Raw genomic sequence first — 19,016 nt, 5'->3', positions numbered from 1 at the left:
GCAGAAGTACGTTACCAACCGGGCGCTGCAGTACCCAATTCTTTTCGCTAGACGGCACCATAGCTCCAGCCAAACTAAGGGCAGCGCATGCGCAGAATCGGCTTGATGCCTTGGGGCGGGGTTTCCGGCTACGCACACGTATGGGCTACGCGTACGGCCCCGGAAGGTGGGTTCATTTCCGGCCCGCTGGAGCGGCGGTGGCGGTGCGGGGCCTTCGCCGGGAGCCCGGAAGCCTTTCGGGCCGGGACGTGCGGCGGCGCTGGGTGAGCGGGCGGGCTGAGGGCTGCCGGGGGCCGGTGGGCGAGCCCGGGCGTGGCCGTCGGGCAGCGGCCGGCCGGGGGGGACGTATCGGGCCGGCGCTCGGCCGCGGCAGGGAGCGCCTGGTGCCGGCGGCGGGCGGGCTGAGGCGGGCGGCCCGGGCCGGGCCCGGCGGGGCTGCCGGCGGTTCTCGTCTCGCCGGCAGTGACGGTGGTCAGCGGGCTGCTCGCGGTGCTGCCTTTTTTTTTTTTTTTTTCTCGGAGCTGCGCCGCTACCTCAGCGAGGAGGCGAGGAGCGGCGGCGGGGCCCGGGAGGGGGGTCGGCCCGCGGCGCCCTGCCGCCCCCCCGCCGCCTCCGGCGCTGCAGCCGCCGCAGCTCTGCGCGGGGCTTTGTCTTTCCCCCAGCCGCCGGCCGGTGCCGTGGCAGCGGGCTGGGGCCGCAGGGGCTGCCTTGGGGGCTGCGGTAACGCTGTGGCGGGGGGGGCGGCTCAGGAGCCTCTGCCCGCCCCTGCGAGCGGGCAAGGGAAAGGGAAGAAAGCCGGCGGTGGGATCCCCACCCCTCCCCCCCGACAGCTGGTTTCCCTAAAAAATATTACAAAGGGCAAGCGTTTAACTACGGGGGAGGGTTGGGAGGCGGCAGCTCAGGTGTCTCGCTGATCCTTTGTTGTGACAGTCAGCTCCTGGGCCGGAGCAGCCGAGGGGAAGAGGCCTTTGGGTTTGCTTCCCAGTGAAACGGGGCTCTTTTGGTTTTTCTTTGTACCTAGGTTCATCCGGAATTGTACGTTGACAAATCAAGGGGAGCTACACTGAAGGTCAGTCTAGATGTTACTTTTCCACGTGTGCCTCGTGCTTGTGAGTTGGACTGCTGACTACGGAGGGATCACTTTTGTACTCGCCGAGGGCCCGCAAGGCTCCGTGTGCCCGCTGCTTCCGAGTGCTGCGCTGCTGCTTGGGCAACAGCCAGGGAGGAATTGTTGGTCCCTCGTGGTTACGCAGCCGGGCCTGCTGGGTGCTTAAGCCAGCACGTCCAGTCGGGCAGTATTATTTTTCTAGATTGTAAATGAACCTGAGGCATAAACCCACTTACATTTCTGTAGGACGGTGTACTTGGTCAGAGAGCTCAGTCGCACTGACGGAGCTGGCACAGAGTTCCCTTGGGACTCCAGATCTGACTGTATTGTTGAAAGGCTCCAGAGCCTGCTTTGGAAGTCACTTGGCAAGGCACAGCTTTGCCGTGATTTTTGTACTTGAATTCTAACTGTAATGCCAATGCCACCTGTTGGCCTTTCTCCAGAAGTTATAAAAGCAGAATGAGCGTTAAGAATCTGATTACCTTTTAACTAAATTCGAAACAAAGTTGCGGGATGAAGTGACTGGAAGTCCTTCAAGTCTGACTGGGTGTCGCTGCCGTGCATGTTATCTGCCTGTCTACCGATCGTTCCTGCCTCTTGTTCAGTTGTGGTAATTCCTTTGGGTAATGCGTTGGGCTCTAGATGTAGTGCATCTTGACTTCCTCCCGACCCCCCGAGATGTTATCGGTCTTTGCCTTCCTCACGTTTCACAGGGCGTGGGAAGGCCAGAGAGGCTGGAAGCCTCGGCTGTTGTGTGCGGGGAAGCTGTCAGCCTGCTAAGAGAGCGTGTAGCCAGCAAGCGCATCGTGGTGCTTTGGTACCAAGCTGATACCACAGACCTCAATCTTTTTTGTGAAAAGGGATCACAAGGAAACGTGCTGATGTTAAAGAGGGAAAGGTGGCGGGGGAAGAGGTAGGAGGCAGCTTTCAACCAATTTTAGGCTTAACTCCTGTGTTCCTGAAAATGGTTCTGGGCTTTGAGGGGTTTGCTTTTGGCTTTTTGCCTTAAGCGTCTCTGCCTTTCAGGGTAACGCTTTCTTGGAAGTTGGAAACGGTCCTTCTGGGACACCAAATGAAACCCCGTACCTGGGAGGGCCATTTAGCGTGCGGCACCTTGCGTTTTATTCCCTGTCGGTCACTTGGTCCTAGCTGTACACGCCCTCCCGGTTGGCACGTTCTTACCCTGCTGGCTGAAAGATTCTGTCTTTTCGTTTCCTCAGCTTGCCACAGGCCATAACACTTGTGTGTTCATAGACCGCTTTCCTTGTTCACTGCTTTCAGATTTGAGCATCAATGCCACGGATGTAACGGGAGAGCAGCAGCAGGACATAGAGCACAAGCCGTTTAAACAACGCTTGGATAAAGCTGCCAACCGTGTGACTCCAGAAGCCGAGAGACACTGTAAGATGCTGTTCTGCCATTCTTGGATGGATGCTCTCGTAGCCTTTCATCACCGTATGCCTGCTATGACCTTTGTGGGAACAAGGGACGGCTGAATTCACAGCGTTTTAAACACCACGAACTCTTGAAGAGTTTATAGGACACAAATCTATTACACTGGCAGATCAGACAAGCTCCTCTCTGTGTGTATGTATATTACACTCGGTACTTTTGCAAGGCAAGTCTTTGCCTAGTCACTCTGAAATTGGGACAAGGACTCACTGATGCATTTCAGGAGCAAAGCTGCTGAGTGAACGGGCTTTTCCTACTAGAAATCAAGCAGCTGCTCTGGCAGAACTTGACTTTGGTTGCATCTTTAAAGCCTAGGAGGCTGACAAATGGGACGAGCTGGTTGAAGAGCCTCTCTCCAGGGAAGGCTCCACTGACTTGACCCTTAAGCCTAAACTTGCATCTTACTAAGTTTGCTTTGTGTGTGTTAATGCATACCCGATTCATAGATTTCAGTTGATTGATCAGTTACAAGTTGAAATGGTCCTTGGCTACATTAACCTCTCCTCTGCATTTTTTTTACATGTTATGACTTACTGTCGTACTTCAATACAAACTGGGAATGATTCTGGTAGTGTTGCAATCTAACAGTAATGCTGTCCCGACTTTGTCTTTCTAAAGTGTGAGGTCCTTATTGTCTGTTCTGGGAGATAGTGTGGTTCTGTGTATTGGCATGAACTAAATTTGCTGGTTTGTTGTAACTCAGATTTAACTTTTCTGTTCTTAAAAGCTGAAAGGCTAAACTAAGCCAAGAGCTGAACAGTGGGTGGGTACAAGAGCTTCTCCTGTTGTCACAGAAGTGTGGTGATAGCATTCTTACTGTTGTGTCACTTAGCAGCCTTTCTGTATTTGGAGGCTGTGGCGTTACGAACGTAATGTCTGGGGTCAAACCCCACTTTTCTGTATCTAATTCTCTGTTAACACATGTAGGCCTCCTGCCTTACTGGTGTTGCCAGCCTCCACTGGGATTACTCGGTCTGAACCGGTTGCTCCTGCTCCTTACATTATCAACGGAGAGGAAGGGAAACTGGGAGGGAGCAGTCTCATCCAGGAGAGGCATTTTGAAAGCGATCAAATTGCATTGCATGCAAGAAGCAATTTCTTCTGCTGTCTGGAAAAAGTATACGGCTAGTTTGATTTCCACCACAGGTGTGGCAAGTTAGATTGGAGGTGTCCACCCATCTTCATGAAACTCTATGCTTATCAGTTTCTATTAGTAACACTAATTAGTCAGTTATTTAAATGGCAACTATAGCAGTATTGACTGCTAAAGGAAAAATTTACACAGACGTGGGTACTGCTAGGCTTGATTTAGTCACAACTCAGAGCTGGGCCACCACCCCAGTGAGTGGCAGAGAACGAAGGGATACAGCCCAGCTTACACTTACCAGATCATTAGTCAACATCCAAAGTTTTTAGAAGTTTCCTTTGGTCCTGTCAGTTCTGCAAATCTATCACCTGACTCTGTCCCAGTTGATTCATCTGTTCGGTACCAGTCTCTGCCTCTGTTCCAGGCTCCTCCTCAGATCGTGATCTTCTTGTCTGCCTGCTTTAACTCACACACTCCTTCAAGCACGCTTAGTCTTTGAACAAGCAATTCCTATTCATATATGCCAGTTTTTCTAAAAACGCCTGTGTTTCTGAGAGCATCTGTGTGCACAAACTGATCATCTGTTGCTTCTCTGTTCTCCCGCTGATTAACTGGACTGGGTTTTAAACCAGCCTTGGATTAGGGTTATGCTAGGGACGAGGCCTGGTTCTGCCACTTAGCTGCTTCAGCACTTTAAATTTCTTAATTCAAAATCCGTTTTCTTTTAACAGGTTCCTCCTTTTGTTTTATTATTGCATACCTGCAATAGTTTAATAGCTAACATATTTCCAAGTTCTTTCTTGCAATTTTGCTGCTAAGCCAGTCACACAAGTTACAGAACATCGCGTTAGTGCAATCGCAGACACAACTACAGAAATCACAACAGGTATTGTAGTGATCAGTTTCTTTAACCACCTTGATAGGTTGGGGAACTGAGATGTTAATTCCTTGATACCAATAGGCATGGTTTCTCAAATCTGAGAAAGAATTCTGCAAATACAATAAATATTGGGTTACCTTGTTTACCTCCATCCGACAAACTTATCTTTGCTGGGACATAAGTTCCCGGTACTGCTATAATCCTTCCAAAAATAACTTCTGCAGGAGAAACTCCAATTGGCTGCCTGGGAGTGTTTCTTATATCCCATAAACCCAAATTTAAAGCTTCATGTCATTTTAACCCAGTCTGTTTACAAACTGTGACTAATTTCTCTTTGAGAGTTCTATTCCTGAGATTCTGCATCCTGTCCTGGGGATTCTGGATGATGGGGAGTATGTAATTGTGATCAAATTCCTAATGAATGATAGATCTGTTTTAATACAGCTGCAAAAAAAATGAGGTCCCCTGTCAGATAGCTCTGGAACTCCATATCTAGGAATAATTTCCTTTAAGAGAGCTTTAACAACTGCTTTTGAGTCATTTTTCTGAGTAGGGAAAGCTTCCGCCCACCCTGACAATTGATCAACAACAGGAAGTAGGTATGTGAACCCCATTACTTTAGGCATTTCGGCATAATCAGTCTGAAGGTTTCGAAAAGGATACTTCATCGCTGGAGGTGGCTTTCCTAGCAGCGTCTTCCTTCTTAAAGAGGCAGATCCTTATGTAGCCGACAGCTCTCACCAATTCTTTTGGCTGCTGCATAAATTCCAGGGGTTGCCCACAGCTGTTGGAGGGCCAGAAAGTATTGCTCTCAAAATCCGTGAGCTCTGTTGTGCTGCCAGTGAGTGATAGGTCCTAAATACCTCTTTGGAAGTAGCGGTTTTTACTTCCAAATAGCCACTGTCCCTCACGTTGTTGTGCTCCCAATTTCTCCCAGGTTTGTCTTTCTTCTTCAGGTAGATCTTCATAGAAAGGAGTTACATCTGGGATTTCAGCCTTACCCTGTTCAGTCAGAATCGGAGTCATTGCTCAGATCGCCTGCCGTGCAGCAGCTTTTGCTGCTTGATCAGCCAAGGTATTTCCTCCAGATACATTGTCCCGGTGGTTGGTATGAGCCTTTACGTAAATTCAAGTCCATTTCATTTATCCTCCGTAGATTTCATAGTTTTGCATAGCTTAAAGCTTCATCCTCACTTAGACACGACAGTGCAAATGCCTGAAAGCCATCCAAGCCCCTTCCCGGTCAGTGGAGAGGAAGAGGCGCTCCCAGAAGCCCTTACTCTCAGCGTGCACATCTGAAAAGGATTGGGGGGGTTTCTGATTATTGCCTGAAACTTTTTATTCTAGTATCAAGATGAAGGAAATTGGTGTACTGAGCAGAAGTCTGATATAATGGTTCTCAGTTCAGACTAATTTCCTCAAAGTCATTTTTTTAACGGGAAGATGATTTATATAGCATCTCAGCAGCACCCACACTGATCCAAACTGGTTACTTACTCGGTATTTACTATAGCTTTTCTGCATGTCATAGTCAGTATGGAACCTCTTTCTTTTTTCCAGGTCCTCTGTTAATCACAGGCATGTAATTGCAGGGGAATGGAGGGGGTTGCAGCTGCCCAGTATTTTAGGATCATAATGAGGGACAGCCGATGTCTATACCTTAAAATGTATTAACATGTGCTTAGGGATGTAGGTTTTGTGTTACAGCAGCTTGCTGTACATTCTGCCTGTGTAGGAATGTATAAAATCTTGGTGATTAGAAGCCCTTCTTTAGGTTTATAACTTCAGTACTTGCCTCCTAGCGTTGCCATTGAGCTCCTTAGAGCACACTGCTGTAATGCTGCTCAATGCTGCTCAGTAAAAGCATCGGTGGCAAACTCTATTCTGTAGCCAATAGGGGTTATTTACTTGTTAAAGCTGTTAATCATTAGCTCTTAATAATTATATAATGCATTGCTGCTATGATGAACATTATGATAATTATGAGTTAGTTTTTATTAGTTAATTGTTACTTATCTGACATTTTGGTATCTGAGCTCATGCTGGTTGTTCAAATTGTTTTCCTCATTCTAGGTCCTTTACACACTTTCTCACAGGAGTTTGTGCCGTCATTGGAGGCATATTTACAGGTATTGCATCTTTCAATCTTTTTTTCTTTCTACATTGTAAACATTTGCCATCTTCTTCTAAAATGTGTATGGCTGATAATAAATCCCTGTTTGATGGGGAGAGATGATTTCAGACTTCAAGAGGGAATATATCAAGAGTATAATTAGTGCTGCAGACTTTCAAGATGCTGTGGATGATGTCAGACCTACCTATCGTAATATTTTACTTTGATGCTCTAAAGGACATTTTTGTTTTCAAATAATGCACTTTCACATACCATATGAATGTATCTGTGCTGTGTATCTTGGCCAGCTTGGGTCTGTAAGCAGACAGTTGCTTTCATGTGGAACTAAAGCCAGTAGAATCTGTGAACCCAGGTTGCCATGAGCATAGCCATCTCAAGAGGTGTTAGAATGCGTTCCGAGACTTGGGAGCTCCAGTGAGTGCTCTGCAGGGACTAAAAGGAGCCCTCGCAGCTACATGGGGCTCGTAAGGAGAGGCTGTTCCTGCGGAGCCGTTGGAGGGTCTGGGCTTCGTTCTCAGTGTTGGCTTCTGAACAGCTGATCAGCGTCTGCTCAGCTCCATGTGTGTGACAGAGCCCAGCCTTGGTCCAGCCTTGTGCTCCAGGTAATAACTCAGGGTACTCTGAAACAGTCATAGATGTTCACGCGGCTGTGAAGGGCCAGCCTGGAGATCTGGTCAGCAGATCCTACGGACCTGAGAAGTCAGCTTCTATATGTATCGCGTAATAGCTTCGTCTGCAAGGTTCTCTCGTCACCTGAGGTGTCACAGTGCTCAATTAACCTGATGCTATTAAACAGAATTTGTCTGTGATAAATTTGGTCATCTTTATTTCTATGGCTGACTCAAGGAGAGGCTTTCAGAACTTACTTTTGTGACAAATGCAATTGCCCTCTAGCACTGATTACCTTTGACAGTAAGTTCCTGCTGCCATATGCCATGTTCTGTGTCTATATTGTAGAGGAAAGATGAAATGGTGGCCAAGAAGGCCAGTAGTGTCCTGGCTCGTATCAGAAATAGTGTAGCCAGCAGGGTTAGGGAAGTGATTGTCCCCCGGTACTCCTGCAGTGGTGAGGCCACCCCTTGCATCCCGTGTGCAGTTTTGGGCCCCTCACCGTAAGGACATGGAGGTGCTGGAGCCTGTCTGGAGAAGAGCAATGACGCTGGTGGAGGGTCTAAAGAACAAGCCTGGTGAGGAGCAGCTGAGGGAACTGGGGGTGTTCAGCCTGAAGAAAAGGAGGCTCAGGGGAGACATTACTGCTCTCTACGGCTCCCTGAAAGGAGGTGGTAGCGAGGTGGGGGTCAGTCTCTTCTCCCAAGTAACAAGTGATAGGATGAAAGGAATGACCTCAAGTTGCATCACAGGAGGTTTAGATTGGATATTAGGAAAAATTTCTTTGCTGAAAGGACTGTCAAGCACTGGAACAGGCGGCCCAGGGAAGTGGTTGAGTCACCATCCCTGGAGGCATTTAAAGTTGTGTACATGTGGCACTTAGGGACATAGTTTAGTGGTGCACTTAGCAGTGGTAGGTTAATCTTCGGTCCTAAAGGTCTTTTCCAACCTAAACTATTCTATTCTAAAGAAATCAGTTGTGTAACAGTTTTTGTGTCACAGGATCAAATTTATTCCAGAGGTAGAGATAATTTCAGGCCAAGACAACCACAAAAGGCAGTAGTCTGAAGTGTCACTCAAAGACCAGATAGTAATAAGGCCAGTCATTCTGTATTCTACAGTAATAAACAGAAGACTCGGTTCCCGTTTTAGCGGCTGTTCTTTATATAGCATTGCAATGTGTGCCTTTAGGTAGGGCCAAGTAATCACTTACTTATTCCTTAGATTGAGGTGTTGCATAAAAGAAAAAAGAACATGAATCTTCATAAAGGCACTGAAAATACTGCTGGTCACTGGCACCCTGTGTTCCCTCCCATGCAGGAGTTCAGGGTTCCTGCCCTGCGAAAGCTGCCCCGATGGATGCAGGGTTGTCTGGGTTTCATGGTGCAGTAGACCAATTCTAAAATTTTCTATGGTCCCAAAAAAGCACTGAATTAATAGGCTCCTTCAGTGCTGGAGAGATTTGGGGAAAATACTGCAGAAAGAACTAAAGGCATCGGTTTGTTTTGCTTTGTGTCCTTGGTGGGTAAACGTGGCAGTCTTTGATAAAGGATGTCCATCAAGGGCAGCGTTGGGTAGGGTAGCTTATTTTTTAAGGGTGCTGGGAAATGAGCAAAAATGGGAAACATGCCCTTGGCAAGCTGGGTCAGTGCAGTAACATGGCATAAAGCTCTTGACATCAGCTTCCTTTCCAAATTCATCTCACTCATCAGTAAGCACATGTGACTTGGCCTGTCTCTTTTTTCACTTCTGTAAGACAGATCTTTTTCTGGAGAAGCATAATCACCTCTGCCCTGCAAGTTGGATCTTATCTGCCCTAATGAGCTGAGGTCGTTTTTCTTCTGAGCAGCAGCTGTTTTCTGTTGCGGGGGGAGCTGGAACTCCTTTCCACTAACAGAAGGGTTTGTGTTTTCTTTCCTTGAGAGTTGTTCTGTCTTCGAGGCATGTCTGGCTTGACGCATCTGTGGTTTTTTTCTCCTTTTAGTCGCAGGACTCATTGATTCCTTGATCTGTCACTCAGCACAGGCCATCCAGAAGAAAATTGAACTAGGGAAGACAACGTAAGCAATGAGCTCACCCCTCAAAAAAAACCCCCAACCCTCTTTAAGGAGAACTAAACAGGTTTTTTGAAACACAAGTGATCTTCTAAGTACACAAGAGAAGAGGTTTGGAATTACCAGATGGCCCTGACCACTCGTATGTTACTGTTCCATCATTCTTTGTTCGGCATTAATTTTTGAGAATGGGACTGCCTGAACCTTGCTGCTGTAAAGATGACCCGTCTTGTCTGGCTTTGCAGACCCTACTGTAAAAACCCTTTTGTGCCAGGCCATGTTCATCCAGTTCTGCCCCACCCCACCCCCTTCCCAAAAGAGATGATGGAGATACTGCATTCCATTTGCCCCCAGGAATAATGTACTGTATTTTCATGAGACTTGGAATATGGATTGAAGTTGCCATCAAATACGCTTCCTAGCAAGACCATCTAGCTTTTTTAACTTTTCTTAAAGCTGTCTCTGGGTGTGCTGGTGCTGTATGCCAGACCTCTGTGAAAATGTGCTGAATCCCACACACCTTCCTTCCAGCTGTTCTGGGCAGTGTGGTGAGAACTAGCGCTTGGGATGTGCTTACTGTACCATGGAGCATTGCGGTTGCCACAGATTGCTGCTCTTGTGAAAAATGCAAGTTGATGTTTCGGCAAAAAAAAAGTGTTTGGAGTTTTAATTGATTTTTAAATGGGATTGTGTTTTTCAGTTCCCCTCTGTTTGTATTTTGAAACAAAGTCCATCCTCTGTGTATTTTGGTAAAGCATTTAGAAGAATTAGATTATTTAAACGATCCCTGGTACATAATTGGAAATTATAATTAAAAAACATACCCGTGTTGTGGCAAAATACATAGATACAATAATCATGGTGGGGTTGGTTTTTTTCTTTTTAATGATTTTACACAAGTGAGTAAAGTGCTTGGTATGTGAAATTATATTAGGGGTCATTAGAAAATTTTGAGGAAAAATAAAATACTATGGAGGCAATATTGAGGCAAAACTCATCACTCTTAAATCTCAGCTCTGGATCTGCTGTGGCGTTGACTCTAAACTTGGTCCAAGCAGTTGGTCCAACAACTGCCCAGTGAGTGTGACAAGCACAGCACCAGATAATGCAGAGAGAAAGCTGTTTTATAATGCATTTGAACTTGATTACAAACCAGGGAATATAAAAACCTGTGGTTTTTTTCGACTGGGAATAGAAACAGTTTGAGGTGTCTGTAAGAAGTCTGATTAATCTCCAAGCTAGAATACTGAAAAAAAAGGGTTTGTAAAATAAATAAATTTGAAACAAGGATATTTAATAAATCTATAAATATGAATATATTACATAAGGCACAAAAAGTTACTTGAACCGCTTCAGTCACTCAGCAGAGCACACAGCTTTGTAACTGAATTTGAAAGAATAAGCAGGAGGGGGAAGATGAATGGAAATAATCCAGCGAGAGTTTAACCTGCACTTGAGCAATTAGCAGCTAATCCCTTGGCTGTGGTAAGAAAGCCAGTTCTAAATACCAGAAAAGCATCGAGTGTTGCATAGCGGCAGGTACGCCGGAGGCCCCGCACGCGGCGGTGGTGGCCCGGACGGGCAGATGCGTCGGGCCGGGGTGGGGCGGGAGCGCAACGATCCCGAGTGTAAATTTGGCCTTTTTTATATTTTTCCCTGGTTTTCGCCCCGGCAGCAGCCCCCGTGCGCTCCCCGAGGGCCGCCGCTTCCCGCGCAGGGCGGGTCGAGGGGCGGGGTCTGGGTAGAGGAGGCGTGGTTATAGGCAAGCGGGGCGGGGTCTCGGCGTAGTGGAGGCGTGGCCTCTCTGCCGCTTTCCCGCTGGCGCGGCGAGCGCACGTGGCGGCGCGGGGCGGGGCGAGGCGGCGGCGGGCCCGCGCACTGCGCCGCCGGGAGCGCGCGCGGCGGCGGGGCGGGGCCGAGGCGCGGCGCGGCGCTGAGCGGCGGCGGCGGAGCGGGCAGCCAGCGCGGGGCCGCGCCGGGGGCCGGGGCCGGGGCCGGGGGCCGGGGCCGGGGCCGGGGCGGGCGGCGGGGCCCGCCGGTCGGCCGGCGCCATGGGCACGGTGCTGTCGCTGTCGCCGAGCTACCGGAAGGCCCCGCTGTTCGAGGAGGGGGCGGCCACGGTGGGGCACTACACGGCGGTGCAGAACAGCAAGAACGCCAAGGAGAAGGGCCTGAAGCGGCACTCCCTGATCTCGGTTCTTCCCTGGAAGCGCATCGCCGCCGTCTCGGCCAAGAAGAAGAGCTCCAAGAAGGTGCAGCCCAACGGCGGCTACCAGAGCAACGTGACCCACCTCAACAACGAGAACCTGAAGAAGTCGCTCTCCTGCGCCAACCTTGCCACCTTCGCCCCCCCGCCGCCCCCCGCCGCCGCCGCCGCCGCCCTCGCCTCGGCACAGAAGGTGCCGCCGGCCGCGCCCGCCGCCGCCGCCGCTACCCCGCGCCGGGTCGTGGTGCAGGCGTCCACCAGCGAGCTGCTGCGCTGCCTGGGCGAGTTCCTCTGCCGCCGCTGCTACCGGCTGAAGCACCTCTCGCCCACCGACCCCGTGCTCTGGCTGCGCTCCGTGGACCGCTCGCTGCTGCTGCAGGGCTGGCAGGACCAGGGCTTCATCACGCCGGCCAACGTGGTCTTCCTCTACATGCTCTGCCGGGACGTCATCTCAGCTGAGGTGGCCAGCGATCACGAACTGCAGGCAGTGCTGCTTACCTGCCTGTACCTCTCCTACTCGTACATGGGCAACGAGATTTCCTATCCGCTCAAGCCCTTCCTGGTGGAGAGCTGTAAGGAGGCCTTCTGGGACCGCTGCCTCTCCATCATCGACCTCATGAGCCCCAAGATGCTGCAGGTCAACGCCGACCCGCACTACTTCACCCAGGTCTTCGCCGACCTCAAGAAGGAGAGCGGCGCCGAGGAGAAGGGCCGGCTGCTCATCGGCCTCGACCGGTGAGCGCCCGCCGCCCCCGGCCCCGCTCCGCTGCCCCGACCCGCGGCGCTGCCCGGCGGGGAGAGGCGGGGGCTGCTGCCGCTCCCCCGGGCCCGGGCCTAGGAGCAGGGGCACACGGGACGTCCGAAGCGCAGCCCCCCGGTTGCCCCCCCCCCCCCCCCTTCCCCCCCCCCCCCCCGCCCCAGGCCGCTGCTTCCAAGCCATCGCCCCATTCCCGTCCCGCGGGCCCGGGGGTGCAGCGGCTCCGCCACCAGATTGATTTCAGCGAACTGGTGGAGGAGGGGTCCCCTTCGTCCCGTGTGTGGCCCCCCCAGCCGACCCCTCCCCAGGGCAGCGGAGCGGGGCTTCGCGGGCGGGCGGCGGGGGCGGCCCCGGCTCCTGCGGCCGCAGCGCCCGGGTGCGGGGCCGGGCACCGCATAGCCGAGACAAAGACCAGGTAGGGGGGGAAGAAGAAAAAAAAACCAACAAAAAACAAAGGAGGAAAAGGAGGAGGGGAAAAAAAGGAAGAAAAAAAAATTTTTTGCTCTAAAGGCTTCACCGGAGGCGGCTGAACGGGGCCGATCGTGACTTTCTGGCGCCGGAGCAGCCGGCAACGGGACAGAGGCGGGCACGGCCCGGGGAGCCCCGGCCCTCGCCGCCCCCCCGCCCCCCTCCCCCCCCGCCTCCTCCCGCCCCTTTATTTATTTTCTTTGAAGAGACTCGAATTTCCCGAGCGGGTCTGGGTTAAGGGAAATAACCGCTACTGTATAATGACATCAATGTGAAATGTCTTGTTCCCATCGTGCACTGATCATGAGTATTGTGTAAAGGATCTACTTGAGTGTGCAAGCAAGGAAAGAATCTACATGCTGCTATATGAATACTTTTAGAACAAAAAAAAACCAAGAAAAAAAACCACAAAAAACTACTAACCGGGGGGGGGGGGGGAGAAAGAAAAAACCCTTCTTTATTCTTTCATTGTTGCTTTTACAGTGGTATTGCGCATGCAAACAGGAGCATTTTGTGTCTTAAAAAAAAAAAAAAGAAAAAAAACATTAAAAATAATAATCAAAAGAAAAACCTTAACAAGAGATGGCTGTACAAATTACACCCATGCACAAAGACCTGACACCACCCCGATACTGCAGTCTTGAGCTGGTATTCCCTTATCAGGCCTGGGGACTGATAAGTTTTTTGGGGGTTTTATTTTTTTTTCTCCGTGTGCACAGTTCTAGTTTAGTTCTGGTCCATCGAGCGTTAAACTTGCAGACGAGAGGGAGAAATAATGTGCCATTTATTTTTATTTTTTATTTTTCACTTGAAGCTCTTCATCGCTGTACATTGGACCCTGCTAATGATACATGTGTACGTACGTTTTTTTAGTGCAATCTCTTCTGTAGATCTTTGTTGACCAAATTGGTGGATATTGTTACTTATTAATTTATATTTGTCTCATTTTGTATGTATGTGTATAGTGTGTTTGTAAGTATGTGTGGTTTATAACCTGACCGACTGTGTCATGGGGCTCAGTGTGCCTGTAATTTAATCCCCTCCCCTTATTTTTATTTATTTTTGTACTGTGCTGATTAAATAAAAATGCACTGACCATCCATTACACAGCAGCGGTTCGTGGCAGACTCTTTTCTGCAAGCCCACACCTCCAGTGGCCCATTCGCAGCGTTGGGAAATTGGATTTGCTTTGATGAAAGAGGGTTTTAACACAGCTGCAGGTTTAATCGTGTTACCAGTGCTGGGGGGGTGGGGGGGGGGTGGGGTGTGGGGGGTGTCACCCCTTCGCTGGGGGCTGGCAGAGGCGCTGGGCGAGCCGTGGGGTGAGAAGGAGCATCCAGCATGCAAGAGGTGAAAAAGCAGGTTATTGGGACACCAAAACTCCACTTTCTGTCTGTGCATCATCTTCTCCGAGCCACCGCGCTGGTCAGAAACTAGCACCGCCATAGTGGGATGCAACTAATTGATTGGGGTTTTTTATTTAGTACAGTGAATTATGTAAACAAAACCCCAGGTCCATTATAGTAGGTTTGGGGTTTTTTCCTACTCTTTTACACATTAAAATATCAGCGATTTAAACAAAACAAAAAAAAAAAAAAAAAAAAAGAAAAAAAAAGGTTCATTGTATTATCGCCCCAGGCTGAAAATCAAAATTCAATTTAGAAATAGTTAATTTAGGGGGAAACCCAGGAATATATGTATTTTATATATATTTATATATAGATAGATATAGATATATAGATATATATAAAACCAGACAGGAACCAATAATATACTTTATAAAGACACATATCTTCGCATACAATATCGCCATCTCATAGTATTAGAATTTTCCTAAATCTGTGATTTATTGCTGTCCATCATGATTAGATACAACCATTTTATTGGAGGGATAGTGTATAAAAGTGCTGATTAAAACTCCCGCCGCTACCTTGCCTATGGGTTAGTGTTACTGGGGGGAACATTTGGACTAGTAGATACAAAAAGCGAGAAGTGCAAATAGAAAGGCACAGCAATGACAAGGATCTTCCTTCTGGTGCTTCCCTGGGAGGACACAAACAGGAGCTGGGGTGTCCCACGGCGGTGCCGTTGGCATTGCTCCTCCTGAGGAGCTGATGCTGGGATTGCATGAGGAGGCGGGGGGCCCACGGTGGTCCTGAGCCGCTCACGTGTGTGTGCTTGGCGAGGTTAGAAACTGCTGCGTGGGTGGGATGTCACCTCCAGGCTCCTGATGGCCCCAGTGGTGGTGGTGGGTGACTTGTGTTTGCCAGCATCTGGAAGAGCTTCTTCCTGAGGACTTGGGCCAGGGCTGATGCACAGAGCCCTCCGGCACAGCAGTCCACTGGGCATCCCAGAGCTGCTGACCAGGAGCAAATGCTGGTGGCTGGGATGTCGGGCCAGATGCCGTGCTGGGATGCTGGTCCGAGGCCAAGGACCATGGGAATGGGAGGGCTCTGGCGTGGGCCCTCCCTGGCAAAAAGTGCAGGAGACATTAAGCTCGTCCCATTTCCACACAGAGCTAGGCCTTATCTGCACCCGAGGCACCCTCAACCTCAGGGCTCGGTGGCAGTGGTTGGGTACAAACGCTGCAGCGACTTGTCCCTGTGCCCTGCATCCATGGCATGGCCTTGGGAAGCTTTTTGTTAACGGGGCATTACATGAAGAGCCTCTTCCAGGCTTTCAGATTCCTAAAATGTTCCATTAAACAAGTGCTCCCCATTTTCTGGCTGGGCTGGGACCCCCACGTCCAACGTGATGGAAATCCTGACCTGACCAGCAGTGCCAGGACTCAGTACGTACGATTCCAACAGCCCCGCAGCATCACATGGCCTCCTCTGCTCAAAACCCACAGCAACAGCCCCGATACACAGTGGAAATAAAAAGCCTGTTAGTATGTATGGCTGTCCTGTAAACACCAAGCTCAAGGTCACCTGAGCCACGCAGCGAGAGGGACGTGGTGACACAAGACAAGCCGAGGTGATGCGCAATGCCCCGACATCCTCCAACCGTGGCTGGGAAGACTCAGGAAAACTCGTCGGAGGGAACAGCCTGGATGTTTGGAGTCAGGTTTGTGCTGCTGCCCCTCGCCTGCCGTGGACGGACGTGCCAGAGTTAGCGTTACATAGTGCAAAGCAAGGCAGCGGTGGCCTCAGCCCCCAGGCTCCACGTGGTTCTCAACTAACGCACCTGCAGCGGGTCCTGAGCCCTCCCTGAACCTCAGTGCTGGGAGTAACACAAAGCCACGTGGATCATCTAAAAATCCTGCAAGGCCACTTGGTCCAAATGGGAACCCACTGGATTTTCTGACACTGGAGAGGGTAATTAAGGCAAAAGCAATGCAGGATCAAAAAAACATAAAACCTCTGCACTGTGAATCCTGCTCTCCTTTCTGCTGGTGGACCTGTCTCCGACCAAGGTGCCTTGATGTGTGAGTGAACTCCGGGCAGGAAAGCAGCAAGCCTCGAGGTGCATCTCCATGTACCGTTGCAACTCCATGCATGCTGGCAAGGCTGGAAGAGTGCGGAGTGTCTCCCCGGCATGGGAAGCCAGCCCTCCTTTCCACATCTGGCTCCGGTTCCATCAGGATTTGGTCTTACAGAACCAGACTCCCTGAGCCAGGTATCTTTGGTTCCTCCAGTGGAGGCTGCATAATATTGCAATAAGAAAAAAAAAAAAAAAAAACCCACAAAAAAAAAAAAAAAAAACCAACAGAAGGGAATACTGGAGAGGGTTTAAGAAATCAATGTGGGAAAGGGTGTAAGTACCTATAAATGCTTTTTTCAGACTAATTCAGAAGCACTTTCCTGATATTCTGGCCTGTTCTGTAAGCTGGATAACAGGTCACTGGCTATTTTAAGCCTTCGTTGCATGTGGTAGTAAAACCCTCTCCTGAATTTGGCTTTGCTAAACCTCTAGCTTTAGAGATCTTTTTAGGCGCATGACCAAGTCACAGCTGAGCATCTCTAAATCAATCGCCTTGAAAAGTCCAAGGCAAAGGGAGGGCGATCAAAGCCCCAGTCTGTCTTTCCTCCGCTCGCTCACTCTCCAGGCTCGGCTCACTGCGCCAAGTGGAGGGGGATGCTAATTCCCCGGCACGCAGAGGATGAAACCGGAACGATGCTTGGTGAAATCCGGTTGGGATTGGTTAATCTTGGTTTCCACAGAGACGGTGCATTTCCGCCCATGCAGGCTGCACTGGACCGGGTTGGTGACGCTGACTTGCAGAGCGCGTTTCTCACTGTGTCAAGGCAAAAGGGAAAAGCGTCAGGCAGGAGGGCTGGGACAAGGCGAGGGAGACGGCTCTGGGCTGGGACACGTCCCACAGCGGGCCCAGCACCCCGCGCTGAGCCAAGCAGCTCTAAGCCCAGCTCTTGGGCTCAGCCGAGCCCTGCTCTCGCACGTGGAAGGCCCCCACGCGCGGAGGCGTGCGCCCGGGGATGCCGGTACGCAGCAGGGTGCCCATGGAGGGTGTCTCTGTATCTCTGTGTGGGCAAAGCAGGGGCCAGGTTGCAAAAGGTCTGGGCTCTGCTGCCAACTCCGCCATCCACTCACCAAACGACGTCGCCAGCAATCATTCCTGTCTCTATAATTACAAGAATGATGATGACATCCCTTTTTCTCAGCTCAGAGATTAAGAGTACTGCATGAAATAGCTAAAAGCATCACAGGTAGGGTTGATTTTTTTTTTTATTTTTTTTTTAATTCCCTTTCCAGGCAGACAGATTGACTGGCCATGCAGCCTCCCCCAGCTTGGAGGAGTTTGCTGTGTCACTGCAAACCATTCCCCAACTTTTTAACCCTTTAACCCAGCTTTGGGGCTAAAAATAATTCTCAGGAGTGAAATCAGGAGTTTCTGCCACCCAAACTGGTTTCTCCTTGGCTGTCTGGGTCGCTGCCAGCGGGGGACATCAGAACAGCACAGCCAGATGGCTGGTCACCTCTGCTCGGGCTAAGACAGCGTCAGGCATAGCTGGCAAGGACATCCCCCTTTGCTGAAGGCTATTAAAAAGCCACTATTTTAGATCACAAATTATTTTCCTTGTACTGTAAGCGGAGAAATGCCCGGCTGCTCCCTGGGCTGAGGCCAAGGTGCAGCCGAGCCGACGCATGAGCTCCAGCCACCAGCTCTGCCCAGCAAGCAGCGGGCGTTTTGAGGCCAGAGAAGTGCCTGCACAGGTGCGGCCTTGAGCCAGCACCAGCCCAGGGAAGCAGGAAGAGACAACCAGGGACTTGGCTTCTGGGCAATCACTCCTACGACCTCACCCGCACTTCAAATTCCTGAATTTCCAGCATTTCTTAGTATACTACGGAGTGGTTTAAAGACAGTGGCATGGACTCCACTGCCTCTCGCGATGCTCTAAATACAGTGAGGAGGATGCGCTGGGGTTCTGTTCAGCTGCCTTTAGCTTCCAGACCAGAGGTCTCGCCTTGCCTGAGCTGGTACGGCCTTTTCACTGATGCGGTGCAAGTCCCTGATGCTGCACAGGCTTTTACTTCATTAACACAGACTGTTCAAGACATGTCACATCCCATAAGCCGCATTTTTATGCGGCTTCACAATAATTAAGATGTTCACTGCTTCCATAACAGTGAGCGGCTGTTCGGTTGGAGGAGAATTGGCAGGGCAGCAGCACACACAGCCCTCACGTTGTCCCAGGTATTTAATACTTATTTACTCTTGCCTCAGTAAGTTGAGGCTAAAATCCCTGCTTAGTTTGCTATTTTTACTGTGTCTTAGCAGAATGAGCCACATACACAGAGGAGCCTCTTAGAGATTCTTGCCATCATGTGCTTGGACAGCAGGTTTAGCATTGAGTGTCTGTAACAAGGATAAGCGCTAACGACTTTCCTTCTCCCCCACAGCCCTCATCAAACCACAGGTAAGAGGATGGACGGTCTGTGGCTGTTAATAGTCACGCTCAGCTGACCCTCTTGCTCAGCAACGAGCAGCCCAAACTGGGGAGAGGAATGCCGTTAACCTGAATTTTGACCACAAGCAGGACCCAGGCCTGGAAATCAGAAGGTCCTTGATGTATTCTGAGCCCTGTGGCTGTGGGACCTTCCGCCAGAAGCTGAATGTCTCCAGGTCCCAGTCCTTGCTGGAAGGAGGAGAATCAATTAGATACACATCTACATGAAGCTAACATTGTGCAGGGATAGTGCGCGCTGGGGAAGATGCTCTTATCTTTGCCCCGTGTAACATTTCCATATGGTAAGGGCTTCACATCCCACCCTCTCCATGTTCTCCAGATCCCACCATGG

General features: G+C 50.2%; 3 protein-coding genes across 7 annotated transcripts in view; 2 read left to right on the top strand and 1 right to left on the bottom strand.

Moving 5' to 3' along the window:
• Positions 1–132: 132 nt before the first annotated feature.
• On the top strand, positions 133–10,185 carry LOC130160019 (endoplasmic reticulum-Golgi intermediate compartment protein 3-like). 5 transcript variants are annotated; one of them, XM_056362180.1, is made up of 5 exons: positions 133–263; positions 1,022–1,109; positions 2,390–2,509; positions 6,601–6,656; positions 9,291–10,185. In XM_056362180.1, the coding sequence occupies exons 1-5, from the start codon at positions 141–143 to the stop codon at positions 9,318–9,320; spliced, it is 417 nt and encodes a 138-aa protein (XP_056218155.1). In that variant the 5' UTR covers positions 133–140; the 3' UTR covers positions 9,321–10,185. The 5 variants fall into 5 exon arrangements, with proteins under 5 accessions (XP_056218155.1, XP_056218156.1, XP_056218157.1 ...); XM_056362181.1 differs by having other exon boundaries at positions 9,255–10,185; XM_056362182.1 differs by having other exon boundaries at positions 7,291–10,185.
• A 1,090-nt stretch (positions 10,186–11,275) lies between these two features.
• Positions 11,276–13,867, top strand: CDK5R1 (cyclin dependent kinase 5 regulatory subunit 1). Its single transcript, XM_056362177.1, has one exon. The coding sequence runs from the start codon at positions 11,376–11,378 to the stop codon at positions 12,267–12,269; it is 894 nt and encodes a 297-aa protein (XP_056218152.1). The 5' UTR covers positions 11,276–11,375; the 3' UTR covers positions 12,270–13,867.
• The window catches only part of MYO1D (myosin ID), a 163,228-nt gene continuing 157,734 nt past the window's right edge, over positions 13,523–19,016 (bottom strand). Inside the window, exon 22 of the mRNA XM_056362172.1 lies at positions 13,523–16,992. Within this exon, the coding sequence (XP_056218147.1) occupies positions 16,836–16,992 (157 nt within the window). The 3' untranslated portion in view covers positions 13,523–16,835. The remainder of the gene's footprint in view (positions 16,993–19,016) is intronic.

Source organism: Falco biarmicus, chromosome 17 (assembly GCF_023638135.1).
Source record: "Falco biarmicus isolate bFalBia1 chromosome 17, bFalBia1.pri, whole genome shotgun sequence".
NCBI classification, from domain to species: Eukaryota; Metazoa; Chordata; class Aves; order Falconiformes; family Falconidae; genus Falco; species Falco biarmicus.
The sequence above is the reverse complement of the archived record's forward strand: the minus strand, read 5'-3'. Positions and strand labels throughout refer to the sequence as shown.

What these genes read in the sequence shown, in the direction of transcription:
- LOC130160019 (XM_056362178.1), top strand. Translation starts at nt 141, where the DNA reads ATGGGCTACGCGTACGGCCCCGGAAGGTGGGTTCATTTCCGGCCCGCT. An exon ending in GGGACGTGCGGCGGCGCTGG is followed by an intron (nt 264 to 1,021) that starts GTGAGCGGGCGG and finishes CTTTGTACCTAG; the next exon opens with GTTCATCCGGAATTGTACGT. An exon ending in TCCACGTGTGCCTCGTGCTT is followed by an intron (nt 1,110 to 2,389) that starts GTGAGTTGGACT and finishes CACTGCTTTCAG; the next exon opens with ATTTGAGCATCAATGCCACG.
- CDK5R1 (XM_056362177.1), top strand. Translation starts at nt 11,376, where the DNA reads ATGGGCACGGTGCTGTCGCTGTCGCCGAGCTACCGGAAGGCCCCGCTG.